The sequence below is a fragment of the Tyto alba genome, unplaced genomic scaffold (assembly GCF_018691265.1).
Source record: "Tyto alba isolate M040663 unplaced genomic scaffold, T.alba_DEE_v4.0 Super-Scaffold_12, whole genome shotgun sequence".
NCBI classification, from domain to species: Eukaryota; Metazoa; Chordata; class Aves; order Strigiformes; family Tytonidae; genus Tyto; species Tyto alba.
The window spans coordinates 2,283,836-2,303,457 of NW_024881274.1; the positions used below are offsets into that span (position 1 = coordinate 2,283,836).

The 19,622-nt window shown below is 59.7% G+C and overlaps 1 protein-coding gene across 2 annotated transcripts; it reads right to left on the minus strand.

Moving 5' to 3' along the window:
- Positions 1-54: 54 nt before the first annotated feature.
- SMARCD2 (SWI/SNF related, matrix associated, actin dependent regulator of chromatin, subfamily d, member 2) lies at positions 55-15,354 on the minus strand. 2 transcript variants are annotated; one of them, XM_042787048.1, is made up of 13 exons: positions 15,221-15,354; positions 7,428-7,612; positions 5,340-5,382; positions 4,632-4,754; positions 4,389-4,508; positions 4,128-4,223; positions 2,974-3,075; positions 2,559-2,720; positions 2,176-2,273; positions 1,819-1,954; positions 1,553-1,675; positions 1,362-1,463; positions 55-1,263 (listed from the first exon to the last, which is right to left on the minus strand). In XM_042787048.1, the coding sequence occupies exons 1-13, from the start codon at positions 15,245-15,247 to the stop codon at positions 1,210-1,212; spliced, it is 1,371 nt and encodes a 456-aa protein (XP_042642982.1). In that variant the 5' UTR covers positions 15,248-15,354; the 3' UTR covers positions 55-1,209. The 2 variants fall into 2 exon arrangements, with proteins under 2 accessions (XP_042642982.1, XP_032862221.1); XM_033006330.2 differs by lacking the exon at positions 15,221-15,354 and adding an exon at positions 8,872-8,961.
- Positions 15,355-19,622: the final 4,268 nt, after the last annotated feature.

The window sequence follows — 19,622 nt, forward strand, 5'->3', positions numbered from 1 at the left end:
GATTTGGGGAAAGGGGCTGCAGGGCTCCAGCACACACACACACACACACAGAGCTGCTGCTAACTGGTTTTATTAGAAAATATCCAAAATAGACAAAAAATGGTTACACAAGAGGCAGAGCAGGCACCCCTGAGCCGTACACCCTGGGAATATGTAAACGCCCCCTTCCCCTCTGCCTGCGAGTGCCCGGAGGGGCAGAGCTGCTCCAGGAGGAGCCTGCGGGCAGGGGCCAGCGGGGTTAAGGCACTTCAGCGGGTCAGGCAGGTGGTGGCACCGTCCCCAGCACTGTGGTCCCCTCCCTCCCCAGTAGCTCCAGTTCTCTCAGTGCCCCCCCCCCCTCCGTGCTCAGTGACCCGGCTGCCTGCAGGCTCCCTGGGGCAGAGCTTCCCCCTCTGCCCCCCTGAGACCTAGTCTCACTCACAAGATGAGTCGCTAATTATATAAAACAGCGGGGGGGGGTGTGGGGGTGTGTGTGGAGTAATCAACTGATTGTCAGAAACTTAACTCTAAAAAACTTGGTTACGTATAAAAAGAAGAGCTCGGGCCAAGCCGCCCTCTGAGAACACCACGAACCACTGCATAGATTGAGGCAATGAGTGCAGTAAGAGGAACTCAATATATTAATCAAATACAAACCCACTGTACAAAACGCTTCCTTTTTTTATAAAACCTGTTCACAAAAATAGTGCAAAACATCGGGCACCAGCGGGGGGGAGGGGAGGTTTGGAAAGGGGGGAGGGCTGGCATTTGGAATGACAAAACTTTGGTTGAAGAGGGGCAGGGCCGGGCCTGCCTTCACGGCTCCGGGGCGGCTGGCAGGGGCTCCCCCTTTTTCCCACTGGGCAGCAACTCCAGGAGGGCTTTTGGCCAGAGGAGGGGAGCGAGCGGGAGGGCTGCGGTCGGTCAGCACTACGGGGTGGGGGGGGGGGGGGGGTGGGGGGGGGAAGGCAAACGGCACGATGCAGAAGCAGGAGGCGTTAACGCAGCAGAAGGGCTGCGGCGGGACTTTGGGGGGAAGCGGGGACCCTCTGCTGTGCTCTGCCTGGGGCTAGAGCTTCCCGGCCGAGGGGAGCCCAGGGGTGCTAGTGGCTCCGAATCCCTCCAGGCACGTAGGGTTTGTGCAAGTGCTGTATTTGATTCCAGTAAGAAGTACCATCAGGCTCAGGCAGCAGGGAGAGGAGAAGGAGCTCCCGAGCCCCCGCCAGCCCCTTAGGTGAGGCGGATCCCGAGCACTTGTTCCAGTTCCTGCCGACGCTGCTGCACCTGGAGGAGAGTGAGGGTGGTCAGGCAGGTGGAGGGGACCCACCCCGCCCCCCGCTGCCACCCCAACCTGCTGCAGCACCCCCCCAACCCCAGCCCACCTTGGCGAAGATGTGTCTGCCCACAGCCTCCTGCGCCCAGGGCTGCTGGTAGAACTCGGCTCGCCGCTCCTCCTCGGGGTTCCCGATCACGTCCGTTATGATCTGAGCCGAACAGGGGGGGGGACACAGGGTGAGTGCCAAGGCCAGACCCTCCCCAGCCCCTCAACTCTGCCCAGCCCCCAAGGTTTTACCTTGAGGTCCCTCCTCTGGGATTTGATCCATTCCTGGATGAAATCCTGTGGGTTGTTGCTGAAGCTCAGCATGAAATCACGCTGAGTCTTCAGCTGGTTGATGGATTCGATGGTCTCGTGAATCTAAGGAGATAAAAAGGGGTGGGAGGCAGCTGTGTCATGTGCATGTGTCCCCCCGACCCCCAGGAGAGGATACCAAGCGCTCCCCAGGTCTGGGGTGCAGCCTGGAAGTGCCGCCTTGGCTGAGCCCCGCTGGGTGCCCCCACCTTGGCATCCAGGGAGGCGATCTCCTGCTGGTTGGTGGTGGAAGCCAGGAAGTTGCTCATCTGAGCTTTCAAGGGATCGTCCACCTCCACATCAATGTCGTAGCAGGCCGTCTTCTTCTGGTCATTGGGGTCCACGCTGGGAGGAGATGGGGGTGTTGGGGACACACAAACACACTTCCTCAGCCTCCACCCTGCTGTAGGGGTGCATCGACTCCCCTGACAGCAACACAAATACCCCCCTGGCTGCCCCAAGAAGCCCCTAAATTTGTTTGGGTGGTGCTTCCCCTCCCATGTGACTTGTGCTCGGGGCTGGAGAGCTCATAGCCCCTGCAGGTCCTGCCCCCCAGCCGCCCCTACCTGATGGTGTGGTTGATGATGATGGGATCTGGGTGCTGTAGGAGCCCCGCCAGCTTCATGGGGATCTCAGAAAAGCGCATGCGGACGCAGTTAAAGATCTGGAAGGACAAAGAGAAGCGTTTGCTGTCTGTGGCTGGGCCTCCTCCCACCCCTCACGGAACAGTCAGGCAAAATGGGGGACAAAAAAAAAAAAAAAAAAAAAATCACGCAGCCATGGTTTGTGCACGGCAAGCTGATGGATGCAAGCCATGGGCATAAGTTGAGACTGGGCAGTCTGGAGTGTGTGTTGAGCCAGAAAAGATGTTTTTTTCTGGCCTTACAGGGGGTGGGAGGGGTGCTCTCCTCCCAGCAAAGCGTGCTGGTGCCGCGGGGCGAGGGCTGACCTGGCGGAAGTAGCGGTTGCAGTTGATGTACTCCTTCTCGTGACTGTCCTGCAGCTTGTTGTGCTTGATGTAGAGCCAGAGCGCCTGCATGATGCTGGCGCGGGTCTGGGTGTGCACCCCGAGCAGGCGGGCCAGGCGAGGGTCCAGTTTGTACTGTGGTGGCTGCAGGGACGCAGGGGATGAAGGGTCCCTCCTCAGCACAGTGCCCCACACGGCCCTGGCGTCGCCACAGGCTGCGGGTCCCTGAGCTCTCTCTGCTCCTTTCTCTCCCCACAGCCCCCCAACAGCCCCGCCCCAGCCCAGACCCATTTGCCCCCCCCCCCCCCCCGACCCAGACTGCCCCATACAGACAAGCTGTGCTGGAGGAAGGGCAGCAGGGCACGGCCGGCACCCGCGCAGCCCCGGGGCCCTTTACCTGGTGATCCAGCATGAGCAGCAGAGTGCATTTCACATTGACATCGCCGGGACGCTTCACTTGGAAGCCGTCGGTCTCCTGGGTTGTGGGCAGCCGGTGCCACTACGAAACACCAAGGGGACACCAGTCAACTCCAGGACCGCGATAAGCCACCCACTAACAGGCTTCGTGTCTGCAGCCGCTGCTTGGGCTCTGTCTGGGCAGGGGTCTAGCAGGGGCAGAGAGCCTGGATCCCACCCCGGGCAGCCCCTGGGAGTCTGACCCCAGTGGGCTTCAGCCCAGAGCCCACCCAGTCCAACAGGTACAGCTTGACGTCCTCCAGCCCAGAGGTGGATGGGAGTTTGGACGGGCTGGGGGAGTTACAGCCCCGAGCACTTGATGTCAAGGGCTCAAACAGCTCCTGGAATCAATGCGGGATCAATCCTGCCTCAGCCACCGCAGGGGATGTGCATCAGAGCTGCTCACAAACCATCCCACGTATGAAGGGGATTCAATCCCACCACAGAAATAAACGTTTCCTGGGGGGAAAAAGCAGGAGCTGGGTGCAGGGAAAGCCTGCTCCAGGCAGGAGCACCCAAAAAAGGTCTGATCCCATTCCCAGGCAGTGTTTAGCCTCCCCGAGGACCTTCCAGCTTGGCAGCAGGTTGAGAGGCAAGAGGGCAGACCCTTCTTCCCACCTGGCGCTGCGATGGAGAGCTGAGCCTTTCTGCAGCATCATCGCCCACCCTGGGCCTCACTTCTGCAAATCTGTGGGACCCAGGGCTGCCCCACCTGCCTCTCAGAGCCACATCCTCACTGCAGCCCCACACCTCTCAGCTCCAGCTGTGTACTTGTGGGCAAGAGGGGGTTAAGAGCCGAGCGGGCAGCAGTTGCTGTCAGGAGACATCATGCTGGCCACCAGCCAGTACACCAGGGAAGAAAACGCAGCTGTAAACTTGAGCCTGGAAAGCACAGCAGCGTGGTCCCCCCCCCACAAGGAGGGCTTGGCACTGCTCCCCAGCACCCAAAAGCACCTCACTCAACCCCCTCTGGCAGCGGGACAGGCATTGGGCTGGGGTGCTGAGCACCCACAGGGTAAGCACCAGGATCCCCTCCCCAGCCTGCCCGGGGTGTGGAGCCAGCCCCGCAGCGCGGCTGCGAGCCTCCCGTCTCACCTCCACCAGGTGGTTGTCTGGCCCGTACAGCTCTTTGTCCAGCTCGATGACGAGGCTCTTGAAAAAGGAGGAGAACTTCCTCTTCTGCTTGCTCGGCTGCAAAACAGAGCGGGAGACACTTGGCCTGACCCCGCCAGCCAGGGAGGGCCCCAGCACAAACACCTCCGCCAGCACCCAGAGGGCCATAGCCGCCCCAGCCAAGTCCTCAGCACAGCACCAGCGCTCCTCTCACCACCAGTTCATCCCTGCCCGTATCCTTACATCCTCCAGCAGTTTGCCCTCCACGCGTAGCTCCCAGGAGGCCACGCGCTCGCCACCCTCCCCTTCTTCTTTGGCTGGGGTGAACGTGTTAGAGATGTAAATCCTCAGCTTCCGCTTTTGCTGTGGAATGGGAAAACGGAGGGGGAGGGAAAGCTTGGGGTGAGAGGGTGCTCCCAACACCCCACGGCAGCACCCACCCCATCTGGCTGCTCGCCCTCCCAGCCAGCCAGGGCTGCCACGCACCGTCAGCGGTTTCTTAATGGCCTCCTGAATCTCCATCCTCTTCCGCGCGATGGTCTGGTCCAGTTTGCGCTCAAAGGCGAGGAGGTCCATGTAGGCCTGGGATTCTGGGACCAGTTCCCGGATCTGTCAAACAGCCATGATCCATCCCTCGCGTGCTGGGATGGGGCTGCAGCCCCCACACCAGCCCCAGCGGCACTGCTTGGTGCTGGGCTGACACGCCAAGGAGTCACCTAGCGACAAGTATGTCACGACAGCACCAATTTCTCATTTTAAACAAAGACTTCAGCTCTGCAAAGCTCGCCCCCAAATCACAGAGCTGTACTGCAGACCTCAGTCTGGAGCCTGTCACTGTGCCCAACAGCCTGCCCCATGTCCCAGGCAGGTAATTTAACCCTAGATTATCAAGAGGGGACCCCCAGGAGAGGCTTAGGGTCCTCCCAGGATGTCTGCCCCAAGCCATTGCTGCTTCTTGCTTGCTCAATGTCCTGCTTGTCCAACTTATGCACACCCCAAACCTCTCCTGCCACCCTCAAGGAAGAGACAGAAATTTTCCAGGTTGGTTTGGGATTGAGCAGAAGTGTCCAGCGGGAGTGGGATCCTCCTCCCCGTGGGGATCTCATCACCCTGGCTGCCCTGGGAAGGCAGCACAGATGCAGCACCTCCTTCCAGCAGCTCCACTCCTTCCCCATGCCCCCAGGCAGCACTCACCCTTTGTGGCAGAACCTTGTCAGCCATCTTCCTCCTTTTCACCCTGCAAAAAGCAGAGAGACAGGCAAAAAAAAAAAAACCAAAACCAAAAACCGACAACATTGCAGCTCTCACAGGACATCTTGCTGCCGGCCCAGTGAGAGGCTGCTGCATGCTTGAGGCTCCCGCTGCGGCGAACAGGTCTGGGGGAGCGGGTCCCCTTTCAGGGCTGCTCTGTGTGACAAGGACTTTGGACTCACAGGAGGGGAGCAAAAGAAAGGCTGTAAGAGCATCTAAACCACAAGACCTTGGATCAGTGCCGGAAAACAAATGAGTAAGAGAATATACCCCTGTGGGCAAGCCAAGATGACTCCGGGGGGGAAGGTGTTGGATGTCTAGAGTCTATCGCTAGGGAAGAAAATCCAGTCCCTGGGTTCAGTTTGCTTTGCTGCTGCTGCTTGCTGAAGGTGCTGCAGGGCGGGAAGCATTTAATACAGCAAGAAGAGCTTGGTACAAGGCAAAGCTGTAGCTGCAGACATGCCCACCTCTGCAGGACAGTGCTCTTCAGTTTCCTCTCTAGAAGTGGTCGTTGAATTCTCCCAGCACTACCAACTAAAGCCCAGTTCCAGGAGCTCACTTAACAATAGCTTAAACCAAACCAACCTTGCCACAGTGGGGTTGAAATCATCATGTGCAGAGGAAGCAGAGGGGCCTCCAGAGCCACAGCATGGCTGCAGACTTGCTCAGAGCCATTTTAGCTCTCTCCAGCCTTGCAGTACCCTGTCAGACCACAGGGCCCTGGGCTCTCTTCCCCTCCTGCATGCTGCAGGCTCCTGGCCCCCCCGTCAGCCTGAGCCCACCCCGCTGCCCCATTAAATTCATGCTCACACTGGATACACAGGGAAACGCTCTCCTCCTGTTCTGCTGCACACAGAAGAGATGGGGCAGAGTCCAGCGGGCAAAGGAAAGTCCATTTCCCTTGGCAGCATGTGAAGCAGCAGGGCAGCAAATGTGGGTGTCCGTGCTGCCATCACGAGGTGTCCAAGGTACACCGGCTGTCCCATGGCTGCTCGAGCAGGAGGACACGTCGGGAGGGCAGCCCTAGCTAAGAGGTGGGTCAAAACACTTCCTTGAGCTCTTCTTGCCGCATTAAACGCTTCCTGCCCTGCAGGGTCTGGCCACCCATTAGCAGCTGGCAGTTCCTGATCCCTTGATCCACAGCCAGCCGGGAGCGAGGATGCTCGACCAGCTGAGCGTGGCTGATCCCACACAGCCAGCCCCTGGGGATGGAGCCGCAGCCTTATCCGGTGGCTGATGGCCCTGCTGGGGGGCAAGCTGCCCCATGTCCTTAATCCCCAGCTTGCTCTGGAGCACCGAAGGGATGCGCGGCTGCTGTGCAGAGGCGGTGATGCCCTGCGGAGGGATCACAGAGCCATCGGCTGCCACACAGCCAGGGCAGGGAACAGGACCCGAGGATTCATTGGGACCAAGGGACCCTGCCTTGAGAAACAGCCACCAGTGATCCAGAAGCCCTCATGGAAAACAGAAACAGAGCAAAGGGATTAGCAGCGTTGTAAACAAGAGAGGAGCTGCTGGCAGAGCCCCATGGCTTGACGAGACCAGCCCCAACAGAGTCCCACTGAGACCACAGATCTGGGGAGCGTCTCTACAACCCGCCAGCCCCGTTCCCCATTTCCACCCATGTCTGTGCCTGCCAGAGCCAGTATGAGAAGGGAAAAGACCCTGAGGAGCCAGTGGTGGGGCCTCTGGCAAGCACAAATACATGAAGCGAGGCTTTTCGGTTACTGGCAATGAGATCAAGAGCATGGGGAAGCTGCAAGCTGAGTGATCTCTGCCCCGCTTCGCCACCTCCATGATCGCAAAACATCCCAGCCCCAAGCTCTGGCAGGTCTCCCACTGCTGGCGGTACCAGCTGGGGGGTGTCTGCAGGCAAGCCGTGCCGGCTCCCGCCCCGCTGCAGGCAGCCTGCCCCTCGGGGAGCTCTGGGTTTCTGTGCTGAAGTGCAACTGGGACCCAAGCGAGTCAAACCACCTGGCTCCAGCCTGCTGTGGGTGCCTGTCCCGGAGAGGGAAGATGCTGGCCCCTTACCCTCTCCTCTGGGTGGCCAGTGGCGGCTGTGCCTGGGGGGTCAGCAGGCGCTTCCTGAAGGGGTCCATCATCGACTGCGGCAGGCCGGGTCTCATCGGGGAGGCTGCTCCGTACGGGGGGGCCCCCGGCGGTCCCACCTGTAGCCCTGCCATGGGCATCCTGCTGCCGGGTGGCATCCCAGGGCGCTGGCGGGGAAAAGCAGAGAGAAAGCGTGTGCGTTAAACACTGCCTGGTGTTTCAAGGGAAGCTTGACCTTTGCGGGGCACCAGTGGATGCCATCTGCCCTCTCGCTTTTTCCCTGGGAGAGGTTTCCAAGGCTCTGAGGTGCAGGCGAGGCACAGGGCAGGGAGAAGGGAAGGACTTCAGGAGCTGCGGCCTTCCTTGTTGCAGGAAGAGTGACAGAAAAGCAGAATCAGGACGAGCAGAAGCCACTGGCCGCAGGGGAAGCCCAGGCCTGCCAGCCAGCACAGAGACGAAGCCACTCGTGGCCCCGAGCCACCACCATGCAGCAGGAGACAGCGGCCCCGGAGCATCACGAGGCCCTGTCACGAGGGTCATTGACTGCAAAGCCTTCACCCTCGGGGCATCAGGGGCTGTGGCATGGGTTGTGCCATGGGTTCCTCTCCGGAAAGCAGCAGTGCTGGCAGCCGCAATGCCTGGGAGGGGAGCGGGGGCAATCCCACTTCCTAATGGCACTGGTCATGAGGCCGGCAGGCAGGCGAGCCCCTGGGGGCAGGGGCTGAAGGCAAGAGCTCCCCTCCAAGGCAGCTCTCATCCCCCACCCTCCAGGGACCGAGAAAGGGCATTTACAAGCCACATCACAATATCTAACCACTCCTGCAAGGGGTCCCGACCCAGGGCAGCACTCGCAGCCCCTCTGAATCCTCTGGAGCAGAGCAGTTTAGCAAACCAGCACCCCCACGGCTGGCTCGCAGGTGTCACCGGGTCTATGTCCCACGCATCCCCCTGGGACCACTGACAATCGGTCACAGCACCCCACGACCCGCTGGCCGCCCCTAAGTGCTCCAGCCTGCTTCACCAGCAGTTCGAGCCAACAGCCTCCCGGGCTCCTTTGATCCTCAAGCTCCCCGCTGCCAAGATGTGAGGCTGGGAGAGCCACTGAGCCAGCAGAGCAACATTTCTCCCCTGCCGCAGGCTCCTCAACGTGCCAGAACATCCCCCACGGCTCCCCTCCCACCGCCCAGCCAGGGCACACGGCCATGCCGCAGAAGAGAGCTAACGAAACCACCTCGTTATCCCAAAGGAGCCCAGCAAGGCAACACCGCGAGCTGATGAGCTTATCTGCATACAGGCATTAATTTCAGCGCAAACCCTGGGTGCTGGAGTGCTGGAAGCACAAGACCACCTTCCCAGCTTTTATGGGCAGGCTCAGAGCTGTGGCAGGGGGGGTTGGTTTGATGGCAGCTGGAGCCAAAACACTCACCTCCCTCCCTGAAGAGCTGGTAAACACAAAATCAAGAGCTTGAGTTGCTCCCGCTCCGGAGCCCAAGGCCACAGGTGTCTCCACAAGTGGGAGATCCTGAAAACATACCAGGCACTGCATCGAGAAGCGTACTGCAGCTGGGAAGTCAAGCAGCAGCGGGCCACAGGATTAGTGCCACACGTCAAAGTTCAAAACCACACAGACAAAGCACGGGCTGAGCCTGTTACACAACCAAGTACTGTCTCCACCTTTGCTCAGTCTTCCTTGGAAGCAGCACCTCCAGAGCCTGAGTTCACTAACCTGCCCTTGCTACAAGGCAGGAGCCTGTTTCTTCCTCCTAACAGCCCCCAGATGTTTCTCTCCTTTTGATCGGCCACATTTGCGCAACTCCTCGTGACAAGGACTGCACCGCCACCGCCAAGAGCTGACCGTGGCCAGTAGCACCTCCTCTTTTGCCAAAAATCACAAGGCAAGAACCCAGTTTCTACAGGTTTATCAGGAAATCCTCCATGGCAGGGCTGGGAGGAGAGGCAGCACCAAGATCCACTCCCTTTGCAGAATTAAAACACACCGGTACTGGGTAAATACTGTTTGCTAGTACAGCGTGCCTACAGAAGGACTGCACTCCCGTAACTGTGCTGACTCACCTGCAAGGGCTTCTGGAGAACAGATAAGCCATGAGAAGAAGCTATGAAAATTTGAATCAGAAACTGGGGGGCCCCAAGAAAAGCTGCGTAGTGCTGAGGCTGCAAGCAGTCACCTGCAGCTCCCTAGAGCAACCAGGAGCATGGAGAAGACAGATGGCTTTTAGGGAAACCCCTGCCTGCAGGTGTTTCTCAAGCCCAGGTGGGCAACAGTGATCAGTGCCACAGGGAAACCGGTGTGAGGGTCAGGGAGGTTCCCCACATGGCAATATACAACAGTGCAACCCCTTCCCCACACATGCTGACGGGGGAATGCTGTCAGCAGCTTGCTTGGACTAAGAGGGGACACAGCCATGACCAGCTCCCACCCTTTGGCCAGGGCAGCTCTCATGACCACCATGCCCTGAGGTCTCCTACCTCCCTCTGCCTCTCCATGGGTCACATTTCTGATCTATCCCTGAAACATGAGATTTGGAGGCTGGCTGAAGTTGGTTGAGAGAGTCCTTGACAACTCCACTTCTGCGATAGCACCTTGTGCAAGGTCTCCTGCATGTCCATCTGCTCTTCAGAGGGCGAGAGACTGCTCGGTTGCAAGAAGATGAGACAATTTTGTTGGTAGGGAGAGGTTCAGCACAAGGATGAACAGATCTGTCATACTTGAGATGTTAACGTCACCTCCACAAACATCTGAGAACCATCAGCCACAGCTAAGCTGCCAGGGGGGCGAGTTCCAGCCCACCAGGGACCTGAATTTGATCACTTGGATGAACAGAAAAAGGGAAGGCAGAATCCTCCACATGGATATTTTTTTCCCCCCTCAGTTTACCCTCAAGATTTGCAAATTGCTAACAGAGAAGCCTCTCAGCAAAGCAGGGCCAGCTTCTGCCTTGTGTTCAACCAGTGCCTGTATCCCTGTCTGGGGGAGCCTCACCCCCCTTGCCTCCTGCCCAAAGGCTGCAGCCTCCTAAGACTCAACTCAGGCAAGCATGGCACGGCCTTAAATCTCTGGCTAAGCCACAAAGCAGCATTACAGCCCCAGTGGGGTGACGCCTGCCTCCATCCCCTTTTGGAAGCCCTGGAAATTAGCAGGATGCAAGAGGGCTTAAATTCAGGAACTTTTATTACACCAGGTCAAACCAAGGAGATCTTCCTTAGCTCATTCTTGTCTAACACCCCTTGTCCCTCTGACTACCCCTCTTCACGCAGGCCAGTGCTGCTGCCCCATCCCCTCCGGGTACTGCCCGGTCCTCCTCTCCCTGCCCCACCGCCCCTGCCAGTGGGGTGGGCAAAGGGCAAACCTCGCAAGCTCGGTCCTGAGGAGCAAGCTGGACCTTGTCCAGCCTCCCCTGCGGAGAGCGAGCGGAGCCATTTGGAAATGGGACAGAAAACAGCTTGCTTCTGTTCCCTGCCAAAGCTGAAGGAACGAATGGGACTGGCTGTGGTTTAGTGGTTCATCCCAGGTCAATGCAGAGGCCACTCGCGTTTGGGGAGCTCTGTTGAGAGAAAGCTTCAGTTGAATCCAACGGGAGGCTGGAAGGCTTCCCGATGGACGTTCATTGGCGTGACAGCAGCATCCCTGCCTGCCAAAGGCCCCTTCTTGAGGAAGGGCAGGCCAGAAACTGGAGGCTAGTAGCAGAAAGGAAAAACAAGGGGAGCAATAAATCGCAGGACGGATCTGCAAGAAAGAGCTGGGCTGGAGAGCGAGCTTGAAGAAAAGCAGCAGTTCAGAAAACAGCTCGAGAGCCTCTCTTCATCTTCCTTCCAAGACCACAGCTCTTTCCTGCATCTCCCCAGTGAGGGGGAAAGGCTCTTCCCGACACACGTCCTGGTTTGCTCCATCCAGAAAGGCGCAATCCAACTTTGTACATACTAACAGTCAGGGAGCGAGAACCCACATGCATCCTTGCCCGGGGCTTTGGGAGCAGAGCCCTGGACAGACGCCAGGCGACGACAGCTCTTCCTGCAAGTTGCTCCCCGCATGCCTGGACGGCAGCGCTTCCCATTAGGACAGATGCAGAAGCAAACCCTGTTCAAACTGGATTTGAGCTCCACGCCAGGCTGGTCTCAAGGAGAGCTTGGCTGCCTAAAGCCACCGCACAACCCAGGGCTTTGCACAGATCGGGACCAACTGAGCTCCCCTCTCCAGCACACCCCAAAAGGGTGCTTTCCCCCCTCTTTGTTCATTCTTATCTGACAGCAAATCCCTCTTGGGAGGGTGCCAGGAAGAGCCTGAGTTCATGCTGGCAGAGATCTTCATCTGCGGGGCGGTGGTGTTATTGAGAATCCGGTGTACACTGCAAGCTCTCATGCAGCTCCTCGTTCCCAGCAAGCCCCCAGATTGCCCCAACGCAGCTCATCATGTTTGGAAGACCTGCCATATTTTGATGCAGGAGGAGCTCCAGGAGTCAGACTGCTTCTCAGCTAAAAAACGTAGATGAGGAAGTAGTAAATCAAAGCAAGAAGAGCAAAGCAACAGGCAAAGCTGCTGAGCAGATTTAGGACACATGCTGGCAATGTTTCAAGCACCGGCGGAGATGTCTGGGTCCAGACAGACCTGCCTGTCCGTGGCCTCACATCTGAAGCCGCAGATGTTACAGGTCAGAGAAAAGAAAGGCCACGGGGATTGAAATCATAACACGGGCATTAACTCAAGCAGGAACACGGAACAAAGGTGTTGGGTTCCCGCTTGAAAGAGAAACTCCAGCAGCTGCTAACACAGCGTGAAGGCACACATGGGAACAGCAAAGATAGGTGCCTGGCATAAAACACTGCCTTTGGTGCTGCTGAAGTGCTAAACTGTCCAAGTAATGGCTCCGGGAGCTCCTGAGAAGGTCCTGTGGAAGAAGAGTGAGGGCCTTCAACAGCAAGTTCTGGAGATGTTCTAGAACTTCACTGTCGCATTTCCTCAAGAGAAATGAAGGGTGCTGTGGTCTCCGTTGTTGTCTTCCTCCCTCTTGTTCCAAGAGGACAGCGTTCATCTGCTTTGTATCATGACTTAAATTAACTCAAGGCTCAGAGTCTATGATGAAACCTGCCTTGGAAACCATCTCCCCTGGGAAGGGTGGGGTCACCCAGCCCAAGCAGCATCACAGCTTTCTGTGGAGCCTTCTGGTCCAGCTCCAGCCCTGGCTGTTGTCCCCAGGCCCCCTCCAAGCCAATTGCAGTCACTCGATGAGCAGGAACGCTGTTTTCCTCTGCTCCCAAGAAGATTGGGTGCTCTCAAGTGCTGCACTGCACCCTCTCCAACATGTGCAGCCCATTCTATCTTTCACCTGGCTCCACATCAGCAACCCACACTTCTCTGGCTCCTCCATCCCGGCTGCCCGGATGGGTTTTCCCACGAAGCATGACTCTGCTTTCCTTCACACCACCACCTGCCTAGGGATGCCACAAAAGCCACCAACCTGCAGCTGCTTTCAGGGTTAGGCACTGCTTGGACTGCAGCAGCCCTCCTGTCCCATGGAAACCAGGCTCCTTCTCGCAAGTAGCAATGAAACCCCTTTAATGGGGCACCTAACAAACACTGCTGTTTGCCTCCGGTGCGTACCAGCGAGGCATCAGCACGGGGTAACTTGGAAGCCGGAGCACTGCTTTGCACAGTCCTGTCTCCACCACACAGAGCCAACCCTGCTGCCTGCCACAGCATCAACACGATAACTTGGGAAAAACTCTCCTAAGCCTGAAGCTGGCACCTGAATAAACAGAAGAAAAGCTCCTTCTTGTGCAATCTACACCAGCCAGCACAACCTGGACGCTGGGGGCTGGGATTCAGCCTCGGCATCCGTGATGCCACCAGCACAGGGACTGGGATGGGGGCTCTGCCCACAGACCCACCACCAAGCAGCCTGACAGCTCAGCTGATCATCCTCCTCCTGGAAAAAAAACATCTCCTGCTCTGGGCATGGCACTGGCACCTGGTTGCTCGGGAAACATCAGCTCCCAAAAGGGTCCCAAATCAGTCCCAAGAGAAATTATCCTCTTGAATTCCCAGCTTGAGCTGCTAGTAAATAACCAGCAGGCACGCAAGGATGTCAAAAGGATGAGCATATGTTCAATAATCCAGTGATTAAGGTGCTCCTAAGCACTTGCTGTGGTGGCTGAGGCCTGTTGTGTGTCCTAGTCCCCAAATAATTAAGTTCTTCATTAAACCAGGACGTAACAGAGCAGAGAAGTCCTCGGGCTACGGCAGGGATGGCCACCAGGAAGGGAGGGGCTGCTTTCCCCAGCCTGGGACTTGCAAAACAAAGGGCAGACCCTCTGCACCCTGCCCGCTCTCCCCTCCCAGGCGCAGGCAGCCCTGCCAGGCGCCAGCCCCGGGGCTCAACCGGCCCCGCCGACCCAGCCAGCTCCGGCACTGGCTTGCCAGGTACCGCGGTGACACACTCGAGGTCACACTCGGTGTGCATCGCCCTACGCCGGCCGTGTGCTCCCAACGCCTGCTACCCCCCACGGGAGGAAAAAGCAAGCATATGTCAGCTTCTTTACCCGCAGCGGCGAGCGGCTCCTGGCTAGATTTTGCAACCTGCCGCACCGAAGGTCAGGGCAAACGATCAAACGATCGAGCGCCCGTTCGGCCCAAAACGCCTCCGAGTCGAGTTACCCTCCAATTCACGCACAGACCAGCCTTGGCTGCGCCATCTCAGTTTTCAGCCCCAGGCTTTTTGGTGTTTTTAAGGCTACAGTTGTTTCCTCATCTTCTATTAATGAAGCTTACAAACTGGAAATTCCCTCGGCTTGATTTATTTCTCAAGTTTTAATTCATGCAAATAAGGTGGCAGCTCTGGAGGAGGCGATCAGCGGCAGATGAGAACGTGTTGCACAACTGGGCTCCTCCATTTCAGGCCTGCCTGGAAGACTGTGCTTACACCAGAAAACTAAGAACCAAAATAATGACCCTGCGCGTACGAGTGAACTGCCAAGCTCTGTGTGCAAGGGGGAGGCAGAAACTTGAATGTGTCAGAATATACTTTTTAGAAGGTATGTCCAAGCTGGAAAATTTCTTTTGCTTCTTAAGGGCTGCTTCTTGTTCAGACTTACTTTCCCCCCAACATAAGCAAGTGCGGGCTCTCCTCATCCACCACTTAACCGTCTCCTCAGCTTCTTAAAGCCAAGCACCCCCAACCCCAAACGGTCACCTTTGCCAAAGACGCAGATAAAGAGGTTTCAGGGCAGCTCCGTGATACGGGAAATGGCTGCGGAGCCGGAGCGGTTCACGCTTCCTCGGCTCCGGTGCCCCAGCAGATGCCGAGCTCAGCACGCTGGGCTGTCACCGACCATCGCTGCGGTGCAGGGGACGCGCTCGACGACGCGGCTGTAACTTTTACGGGTGTTTTTTTGAGAAAGTGGAAAGCGAGAGCACGGCAAAGCGGAGAGATTGGAAGTATCCTAACTAAAAATGGCAGCAAAATTACGCTCTCCGGGATTGAAGGCGGGGGTAGCGGTGCAGCCTGGACCCCTGGGTGAGGGGGACCCCCCCCCCCCCCGGGGTGACGTCGGGGGCTGGCGGAGGCCCGGCAGCCGCTGCCCCGGCCCGCCGCGGGCCCCGAGGCGCAGGGAAGGCCCCAACGGCCGGCTCGGCGCCCTCCATCCCCGGGCGGCTCCGGCCGAGGCGGCGGGACCCTGAGGCGGCTTCCTCGAACACTCCCCCCCCCCCCCGGCTCCCCTCACACCCACCCCAACCCTCACCCCCCCCCAGGCCGCCTCACCTGGTACTGCGCGGCGGCCGGGCCCATGGGGCGGTAGCCCGGAGCGGCGGCAGCGGCCGGAGCCGGGCTGGGGCCCCGCAGGATGGCGGGTCCGGGCCCCGGGGGCGGCGGGGCGGCGGCGGGGGGCAGCGGGCTGAGCGGGAAGGCGCCGCGGCCGGCCATGGCGGGGGGGGGGGGGGGGGGGGGGGGGCCGCTGTTTACTCGGAAGCGGCGGCGGCGCCCGGAGACAGAGTCAGCGCGCGGCGCCCGCTGGCCCCTCCCCTGGCACGCCCCGCCCCCTGCGCCGCGTCCCCGCCCTCCCGGGTAAAGCCCCGCCCTCCACCGAGAGGCTCCACCCCCCCGCCGTGGCCCCGCCTCCCCCCCCGGCGGAGTTGGGGTGTTGTGGGGAGGGGGCGGGTGGGTGTGCCAGCGTGGGTGCTGGCGTGTGCAGCGGGCGCGGGCGTGGGCGTGGGCGCGGGTTCGCGGGTTCCTGTGCGCTCGCACGCGTGAGCGCGCAGGCAGGCAGGGTGCGGGTGTCCCTGTCCGTGCAGGCGTGGCGTGGGTGAGCGGGTGTGAAAGCGTGGGTGAGACGGCACCTGCGTTCGCGGGCGTGAGGGTGAAGGCACACGCGTGCCCGGGCAACCGTGTGAGGGCACGCGCGGGGTGTGCAGGCACACGCGTGTGCGGGTGGGTGGGTGGGTGGGTGTGAGGGCCTGAGCGTGTCCGCGCTCGCGTGGGGCGAGGCGGGGGGTGTGTGTGTGGGTGTGTGTGTGCAGGCGCGGGGGGCGCTGGCACACGCGTGTGCAGGAGTCGGAGGGGTGGAAGGCAGGACCCGGGGGAGCCCCGTGGTGGGGGGGGGGGGGGGGAGCAGAGTCGGCTGCGCAGCGCGGCCGCCAGGGGGCGCCGCAGGGCCGGGCACGGCTTCCCGGGGCGGTGGCGGGAAAACGCTGGCGGCCACGCCCCGCCACGCCCCCCCCCGGCGGCGATGTGGGGCAGGGCGGAGCAGGTCGCTGCCGGGGTCCCTCGTTCCGAACCCCGATCCCTCCCCTCGCAGGCGCAGGGAGGCCGGAGCTGGGCCCCACGCCGCGGGGCAGGACAGCCGGGTGACCATCTGCGTGGGTAAGGACCCGGCAGCCTCGGCACCGGCTGGGCTTTGGCCGCCTCCCCGCCCTGCCGGAGCTCCTCCAGCTATAGGTCCCGTGGTGACTCTGCGCTTTCAGGCCACAGCAGTGACCGTGACTAACTTTCCTGGGGCTTTGGACACGGCTGGGGTGTAACCCCCCACCCCCCCCCGCCGTCACTGCAACCTGCAGGGACAGCTCTGCCACCGCTGCCGTGTCCCAGCTCCCTTCTACCATGAAAAGCAGCCGGGGCTGGCCTCAGCATGTGTCATTTGTCCCTTCCACAGCGTCACAGTGTCTGGGGAGCCAGGACGAGATGCTCAGTGAGCGGTACCCGTGGCTGGGCATCGTCTCGGGGTTTTGCGAGGGCTGACTGCTGGCTTGAGGTGGCGGCTGGTTTTGTGCTGAAGCAGAGGAGGAGGCTCCTGCGGAGGTTTTATCAGTGGTGCCCTTCCTTTCATAGGAGGGTAGCTGCGAACGAGAAACCTTTGTAATTTCTGTGCGAGTTCCTAATCCCCCCTCTGTTTTCTGCTAGATCACCACCAGCTGGTCTCACAGAGCTGCCCTGGCCGAGCCCCCCAGGCGCCGAAGCTTGCTGCACAGTGAGTTGGCCAGCAGAAGGGACGTGGTGGCAGTTATTATCCCTGGTTTGTGCCTCTTCTTGGCCTCTCACAGGCATTTCAGAGGACAGCACTGCCATTTTCACAGCCCAAAGCAGGCCCGGGTGTTTTACAGGACCACACAGAGCTGCTGCAAGTTAATAAATCTCTGCCAAAACTTGTCTGTGCTGTGCCCAGCAGAGGTGTGTTATACCATGCTCAGGGAACAACAGCCTCTGCCCCGTCCTGAGCTGCCTCTAGCTCCTGGCACTTGTGGTGGGGATGAGCAAGGAAAAATCTCTCTCTGTTTGCTGTCACATGGCGTTTTGTACCTGTACCACTGTCCTATTGTCACTGGTGTGCTCTGAGCCTAGTGGTGGCTGGGCACAGGGAAGTGACAGCCCTGTGGAGGAGCGACCCACCTGGGGAGCAGCAGGAGCTCTGTTAGCATCCCTTCCCCAGCATCATCGCCTCCGATGCTTTGCAGATGCAGACCCAAAGCCTCTCCAGGGGCAGCCGGAGCCGCTGCAGGGTCTGGCAACAGCCCCCTCATGCCTGGGGCTCTCTCTGCCTGATTTCTGGAAGCAGCTGAAGGTCATCCTGCAAACCGTCTGCTGGAGCCAGGTGGAGAAGATGCTGCGGGAGCTGGTGAAGGAGCTGAAGCAGGAAAGGAGAGTCTGGTAGTTCCAGAGGACTATGAAGGGCCCCAGGGGCAGAGATAAATGCTGTCGGAGCAGGGACACGCTGGGGCAGGCTGCTGCAGGTTTCCTCTTGGCCATCCTTTCCTCCATGAGTGTGTTTCTGTTTCAGTGGGCAGTGGGCCTGGGATGGTGATGGAAGAGATGCCTCCTTGGGACGGCAGTGCAGTGACAGCGGGTGCATGGGGCACCTTCTTGGTGCCCAGAGGGAGCTCGGAGCAGGACCCAGCCTGGGCATGCCAGCAGGGCCCCAATGGGGCACCAGAGAGCCCCAAAACAGCCCCCGCCCCGGCTTGTGGGGAAGCTGTCAGGACAGCCAGAGGCATCCCAGCCCCTCTGAAACCTTGGTTGGAGGAGCCAGGCTGAGGTTCCCCGTCCGGCTGCAAGGAGGACTGCAGTGGGCAGGGTGATGCCCCCCCCAAACCCATCAGAGTCCTGGAGGAGGACCTGGTGGGGTGGTGAAGAGCTCTCTGCCTCGCCACAGCCCCCCCTGCTTGGCGTGGAGGCTGCCAGATTTCTCCTGCTGTGGGCAGCACTTGTCCTCCAGCCCTGGCCCGCCGGGAGCCCACGGGAGTGCCCGGCTTGCAGGAGGTGTGCAGGGCCAGTGTTCCCTGCCCTCCCCCACCAGCACAGACCCCCCCGGTGAGCGCCCAGGCACTGGACAACCAGCTCAGTGGCTGTGGTTTTCCCTCCGCTGCTCCGACCTCACCAGGCACCGGCACACCGGTGAGCAGCCCTACGGCTGCCCGCCCTGTGCCAAGGGCTTCAGCCGCTGCTCACACCCCTCCCACCACCAATACACCCACGGACCGTGGCCCCCCCCCACCCCACCCTGACCCAGGGCACGGCCTGGAGCTGGGTGGCATGGCCCTGGACCTGTCACAGTCCCTGGCCCCCCTGCCTCGGGTGGTCCCCTGGCCCTTGCAGCCTTGAGTGCCACTGCTTGGCCCCAGGGGATTTCTGTGTGCCTACCTGGTCAGGTAGAGCTCACCTAAGGTGGGATGAGGTTAGCCACCCCTCTGGGGCTCAGTCAGACCCTCTTTTCCTTTCTCCCCAGCTCTGGCTCCAAAACCATTGGCTGCAGCTGACCCACTCTGTTTTCTTGCTCTTTGCATTCTTTTTCTCTCCTTTTTTTCCCCTCTCCCCCATTGCCTCTCCATTTCCATCACCAGAATAGTCACCTTGTGACCTGGCAGTCTCATCCCCCCCTTTCCTCTTTGCCACCACTGCTTTTTGGCCAGGCAGGACACAAGCACTCACCCCTGTCCCCCAGTGACCTGTCCCAGCCAGCCCTGGGGCTGCAGGGACAAGTCACCTGCCTGTTCCCAGTTCAACCAGTCTGCCTGCCCGTGCAGGGACCGAGATGAGAGCAGAGCTCTGCCTGCTTTCTCCCAGCAAGCTGCTTACAGAAAATGCGGGGTGCTGTGGGGTGCTCATGTCCCCCCTCTGCATGTTGGGTGCTGGACGAGGACCAGACTGCAGAGCATCCCTGCATCTTGCTGTCTTGAGTTCATTCTTTGGGAGCAAGAAGCAGCAGAGGATGTGCTGTGATGGGGAAGGTGATGCTCATGCAAAGGAGATGCCAAGGAGACTTTTTATCTTCTGGCATTCAATTAGGAGTAATAAAGTAGAAGTTTGTTTAGCAGATCCCCCCAAGGGGAAAGGGGTCTTCCCGCAGCTCCCAGCCCAGCAGCGGTGTGGGGGACCCCACAGCTGATCACAGGGTGGCCTAAAAATGCCAGAGCTCCTTGGTGAGGGGGGCTACATTCATGGACATCTGACCCAATGAGCAGGGGTAGGGGCAGGGCTACTCAGGCCATCCCTCAGCATGGGGATGTGGGTGCTGGCTCTGAACTGAGGTGCACGGGGCTCTCCAGAGAAGCCCCCTGCATCCCTAAACCCTCAGTGTCTTGCCAGCTTGCCCTCTGTGGCTGCTGATCCCCTGTGCTGGGAATGTGGAGCTGGACCAGTGTGTTTGGGCTTATTTTTGGTTGATTATTCATCC